This window comes from Zingiber officinale, chromosome 3B (assembly GCF_018446385.1).
Source record: "Zingiber officinale cultivar Zhangliang chromosome 3B, Zo_v1.1, whole genome shotgun sequence".
NCBI lineage: Eukaryota > Viridiplantae > Streptophyta > Magnoliopsida > Zingiberales > Zingiberaceae > Zingiber > Zingiber officinale.
This window is the reverse complement of record NC_055991.1, coordinates 84,241,259-84,247,738: the sequence shown is the minus strand read 5'-3', so window position 1 is coordinate 84,247,738 and position 6,480 is coordinate 84,241,259. Positions and strand designations below refer to the sequence as shown.

At 38.4% G+C, this 6,480-nt stretch overlaps 1 protein-coding gene across 1 annotated transcript; it reads left to right on the top strand.

Moving 5' to 3' along the window:
• Positions 1-1,166: 1,166 nt before the first annotated feature.
• Positions 1,167-3,679, top strand: LOC122056684 (pentatricopeptide repeat-containing protein At1g63400-like). The gene is made up of 2 exons (XM_042618754.1): positions 1,167-3,264; positions 3,361-3,679. Exon 1 carries the CDS (start codon positions 1,242-1,244, stop codon positions 3,123-3,125), a length of 1,884 nt encoding a protein of 627 aa, XP_042474688.1. The 5' UTR covers positions 1,167-1,241; the 3' UTR covers positions 3,126-3,264; positions 3,361-3,679.
• The last annotated feature ends 2,801 nt before the right edge of the window (positions 3,680-6,480 follow it).

Below are 6,480 nucleotides of genomic sequence, written 5' to 3'. Positions count from 1 at the left end.
GGTCGACAGACGGGTCGTACGACGGAAGCTTCTACTGTCTTATTAGGGATATGCATGTCCTGTTAAAGTATGATGTCAAAGATACTTTCTTGACAAGTTCTTTCATAGGACATATTGGAGAGTGTGTTCATGCCTTAGGAAATGTGAACGCCGCCTACCAAGGGCTCTATATAAAGAGGGGGTCCATCACCGATGGAGGTACACATGATTCTTGAGGGACTCCTTTCTTAACTCGACATTGACATTATTTATTTTGCAGAGTAGAGCGAAGTTCACATCTGGTCAGTGAAATCGTCACCTCTTAGTTTTTCAACTTTACGCTTTCGAATATGATCATCTATTAAAAGAGCTACTCAATTATAATAATTATAATTTCATAACGGTTATATAATTATAGTAACTATAATTAACCATTATAATTTTATCATAGCTAATGTTCATCAGTATTTATCATAAATAAATTATTTAACTGTAATTGGTATACTAAAGTGATGAGAGGTGAAATGCAGCTAAAAGAATTGAAGTATAATTACTAAAATATAATTTATTAATTCATCAGAGTTGAAGTATTATTTTATGGAATTTATAGTTGTTACAATAATATTAAAAATAAAAATAATTTTGGAAAGTAAAATATGCTGAGATGCCCTTTAAAAAAAAATGATTCTCCTTCGATATTCTAATAAAAAAACTCCTTTTCATAAGACTAGACTAAGTGAGAAAGTTGGACGATTTATACGACTTACACCCAATAAATCAACTGATCGGATCGAATAAAATCGAATTAAGCATAATTACCTTCTTATTTCTTTAGGAAACAATATATTCTATCATATTATATATAAGTATGTTCGATGTTATCATTACGGTACTAACTTCATTCTGATGGATAAAAGATTTTCTTCGTTGTATCTCTTTCTCTTTCGAATGGCAAGTGATCGATAGATTAATTTATACGAAATTTTTTTCCCCCTTTCAACTATTTGATCTAGGGTATAATTTGCATTAAAATCCTCCCCCCTTCAATTTTCCAGTGAGATAATGGATCAATTTTAACATATAATTTGGGGAAGAATGATGAGGAACATTTAGAAGGAAGGTAATTACCTTTTTACTACTCTTTATAAAGGGAGACTCGAATCTGGTCCATGCTCAAATTTGGTCCGGCCGGATCTAATTCGAACCCTAATTAATTCTCCCTTAGAAACTCCTCTGTTTTTCGTCGTCTCCTTCGAAACCTAATGCGCGCGCAATGGCGGCGTAGGATTACGCCCGCCGCGTTCCCGATCTTCTCCTCCGCCGTACGTTGCTTAGTCCTTCCGGCGCCGGCTGGCACTGCAAAGCCGGCTCCTTTCCCTCCTCTCCCCACGGAACACCGCATCAAGTCCCTGCTACGTTCCGGGATGCTCGATGACGCCGCCGCGCTCCTCGCCGCCGCGCCCCCCTCCAACCCCCCGCCGGTACGCTTTTTCAACTTGGTGCTCTCGTCATTTGCCGGCCGCCGCCGGTTCGGAGCCGCCGTCGACCTCTACAACTCGATGTGCCGCTCGGACGTGCCCCCGGACGTCGTGACCCTTAACATACTGATGAATTGCCACTGTGAGTCCGGCCGCCTCGACCTCGTGCGACAGGTGTTCGATCAGTTCAACTTCTGGTCCTACGCCCCTAACGTCATCTCTTGCAACACTTTGATCAAAGCTTACTGCAGGAAAGGGCGTGTTTTTGATGCTCTTGGAGTTCTTCGGCGGATGCAGGAGGGTGGACCAAGGCCGAACGATCGAACCTACTCCATTTTGATCGATTCTGCTTTTCAGTCCTCGATGTGGGAGTTGGGTCTGATATTGATTCGCGAAATGTTGCTCATTGAATTGGTGCCCAGTCCAGATGCATACAATTGCAGCTTCGCCGGGCTTTGCAACGTCGGAGAAATGAGAGCTGCTGCCGTCCTGTATTCTAGGATGGTTAAGGTGGGAGTCAAAGGAAATGTGGTCTCGTATAACGGCTTTATCAGTGGATTGTGCAAGGAAAGGAAGATTGAAGATGCAAAAGTGATGCTGATTGAGATGTCAGAGATGGGTATTACTCCAGATGCTACGACATATGCCATCTTGATTCACGGGTTATGTTTGGTTGGACAGATCGAAGATGCCGAAAATATGTTGCAAAGCATGGTCCAACTCGGTTGTGCTCCAAATGTAGTCACATACACTGCATTGATAGGAGGATATTGTAAAGAGGGGAGAGTAGAAGAGGCATTGAGACTCTTCGACGAAATGTCACAACAAAGAATTGATCCTAATGAGTTTACATACTGCACCTTGTTAGATGGATTGTGTAAAGCAGGGAAACTTGAAAAGGCACTGCAGTTTTTCCGCGCATTACAAGATCGAGAGTATGGAAATCATGTTGTTGGGTATAACACTCTGATATCTGGGTTTTGTAGAGTAGGTTACGTGGATGAAGCTAGTAAACTATTCGCTGAGATCATTCAGAGAGGATGCAGTCCTGATACAATTACCTATAATACCTTGATCGATGGATTTTGTAAAGTTGGACGGGTCAAGGATGCTTATAGATTCTTACTTGACATGCCGAAACAGGATCTAAAGCCAAACCTCATCACTTACAATACAATGATGTCCGGTTTGATTAATATGGGATGTCTAGAGCAGGCTGTGCATCTGAAAGAAGAGATGGTTGCTAAATTAGTACGACCGGATCTGGTCACGTACACTACTCTTATTAACGGAATGTGTCAGGTAGGGAGGTTCCAGGAAGCTGAAAATTTGCTGGATCATATGGAAGATAAAGGGATCGAACCTGATGCGATAACTTATTCATGCATACTTCATTTTTACTGTAAAAAGATGCAGCTGCAAGAAGCAAAAGGCATAATCAATAGGATGAGAGAAAGGGGATTTGAGGCAAACTTTGGTGTTTATTCTGCTTTGTTGCAAGGGTTTTGCAGAAGAGGTGAAGTTAAGGAAGCAATCAAGCTGCTGAATTGTGCCATTTTAGATGGTACCACCCCATCTACGATTAGTGTTACTCATCTTCTTGAGTATATTTGTCAGTTTGGGCTACTTGACAGATTCGTAGACTTGCTTCCAATCAGAGCTGGTTAGTATCATCGAAGGTTTCCCTGTTACCCAAATTATAGTGCTGGATTCCTGCAAGGCATAACTTTTGAAGAGTGATTCTGCCCAAACTTGTGAAGCACGAAGCGAAGAGCGATTGCACAATAACTGCCCCAGAATACAAATGGTTAGTCAAAGCAAATGCAAGATACTCCTCAGTGCATTGCCTTTCTTTCAAAACAAATCTGGTTTCTCACCTCAACCCTGATTTTCTATTTTGCAGAGATGCAATTTGATTATGCCAGAAAAGATTTGCAATTCCACTTCAAAAGAGGTTAGATTCTTGTCACAGTGCCAAATTTGGCATGATAATCACATTACTCACATCATACTGGACGTAGTTCGAATTGGGTTTCATTAGTGCACATGAGGCCTAGAATCCAAACCAAAGTGTAACGATTATTCATATACCAATACATATTCCATTTGCTATAAAATGTATTAGGCAATGACCATCACCTGCACACGTGGCCTGTGAAGTGTTTTTTGGATAATATCTTATAAACAAAGCACACTATATTCCTATGATAACACAAAAAGTTTCACAATTATAATTTATACATATAGATCTTGCACAAGTTTGAGAAATGACCCATTCAGTAGAATTGAGCAATGTCTTATTCAGTTGACCTTTAGATCACACCATAAACCTAAAGTTCTCATGCATTTGTTGGAACACTGAATACTGCAATGGCATCAAATTGCAGATGATGCAAAGGCAGGACGAATCCAGAAATTAGAATTGGGAGGTGCTTGAACTTAATGAAGTGGACTGGGCTTTGGGTGTGGAATATGAGTGGGTTTTAATGGGCTAAGTAAAAAAGTTATATAGGTAATAAAAAAAAATTGGACTGGGCTAAGCTCAGGACGACCTTAAGCAAGATCGAGGTAGATTTAGTAACCTTCAAGTGACTTCTTTTATTATTATCATTTTCTCGGATATTCACAGCCTTTAAATTCAGTATGAGTATGGTGTCTAAGCATTTACCACTTTAACGATTTTAATGTGGTAGATGATAAATATTTCTAGATATAATTTATCGAAGTTAAGAGGGTGAAATAAAAAAAAAGTGAAATATTCTCATAAATTTTATAAAAAATAGGAATTTGACCTTACTAATTCAAATTTATGAAAATTCTATAAGTTACACAATACAATGAAAGAGAAGTACAAATATACAATAGGAGGCACACATTTTCAATATTTTGAAGAAAAAAAACTTTATTGATAAAAAAAAAATAGTTCGGTGTACAAAGTTCATGTCATGAAAGGTCATGGGGAAGAATCTATTGTACATAGTCTTATTCTACTTTTTACAAAAAGTTATTTTCAGAATTTGAACCCGTGACCTTTTAGTTTTAAAACAACAACTTTAAAATTGTGTTAAGGCTCCCTTTTATATATATATATATATAAAAGATGTGTTATTTGAAGTTTTGAGTTAGATTATATAATATTATATAATTAAAGAATTTATTTGTTTCTCCCAATAGGAGATTCCTTTGCCTAATGCCATTTTACTAATCACAAAATAGTACATGATCTAAAGAGATGCTAATAGTCAATTAATTAATACAATAACTTAAAAAAAATATTTTTAAATGCCTCTTATTTTAATACAAAATATATTTTTAACCTTTAAAATATACTCATTTATTAATGAACAAATAATATTTTAACAATAAAATATATATGCTGAGGGTGATGGAAACTATTTATCTTTAGTAATTGGGAGAATCCCAATGGACTTTTGCAAGATGTAATCATATTTAGTGTAGTAATAATTGTTTTATTCTAAATAAATTCTTTTAGAATTAGCATTTTAAAATTTAATTACAAAAATTATTCTAAAATGTCAATTAGTGTAAAGTTATGAATTTTCTATTTATAAAAAAATAATTTTAGCATATCTTATTCTAAGATTTTAAAATCATTTTTGCATAGAAATCAAAATCTTTTTCTTAATTTACTATCCATATATCATTATTTTGGCATTTTTGTGTCCCTCCGAAATCAAGGAACAAACTTTTCTTTCCTTCCTGGTATCAGCCTCATGGCCTCGTTTGAATCTACGTGAGGTTAGGATATCGTTCTGTACATGATTTATCTCTCTTCATTTTGTTATGAGAAATTACCTTTTTGTTTCATTGTGAGGTTGATTGCGGCAATTGTGAGTGACCTCACAACTATGGTCTACTTTGTTCGCTCGCAACCTTATATAGAGGCCATAAGGTCGCGAGTGGATACACTTGCGGTTGCAAGGTTGCTTATGCTCAATAAGACACAAACTTGTTGAATTTTCTTTTCTTTTCACTGGTCTTTCCTTTTTTTCTAGGAATTTTTTTCACCGAATAAATAGGAGTAAACAAATTATTTGAAAAAAAAGAGAGATAGAGAGTCTAAAAATGAATAATTGGTTAAAAATTAAATTGATTAAATCAAAATTAAATAAATTAAAATTTTTAGTTAAACCAAATTGACTAAATTTTACCATAAACGAAAAAAATTAATTAATTAAATTAATTTCTTAATTAATTAAATTAATTTCTTAATTAATTAAACTTTTTTGATAGAGGTCAAAGTCAAGGCGTTCAATGTATAATGTTGGTCGGGCGGGAGGCCACTTGGCCGAGCGGGAGGCTACTTGGCCGAGCGTCCACATCAGTACCTGGGTCAGCCCGAAGACAACTCGACCGCAGGTCGGGTTTCCGACGCTCAGGGGTCCGCTTAAGAGAGCCGATGCGCCGAGCAATCGGTCCGCTCAGCTGAGCGACGGATTAACAACTTGTCAGCTCAGACGAACAGTGCACCATCAGCGGACCAGCGGAGATAACATGCCCGTCCGTGCTTGAGGCTGAGCCGACAGTCCGCTCGGTCCAATGTCTGTCCCTCCTAGACGCTAGTAGGGCCGAGCGGTTTTCTCGCTCGGAACTGTAATAGACAGAAGGTGTAGAAGAGTACAAAGGGGACAGCTAGAGATATCCTTCTCGAGATATGTGCCACCGACAGACAGCATGGTCGGTGGTCGGACCGGACAGAGAATCGTATGGTGGAAGTTTCCACTGTCATGTCAGAGGTATGCTCGGACGGTTGCGGTATGGCGTCAGACGCATTTTTCTGACACGTCCATTTTTGAGGTATGACTTGGGAAGTGTGCATGCATCGATAAGCGTGCGCGTGCACCCCTGGGGGCCTATATAAGGACCCTCAGACTTCGATGGAGGTATGCAATCAAACATACTGTAGCTACAGTTCTCCTTATTTTGCTTCAGCTTTCTTCTCGCCTGACTTGAGCGTCGGAGGGTCGTCGCCGGGAAGGGGTGCGCACACACCCCTAGGGGC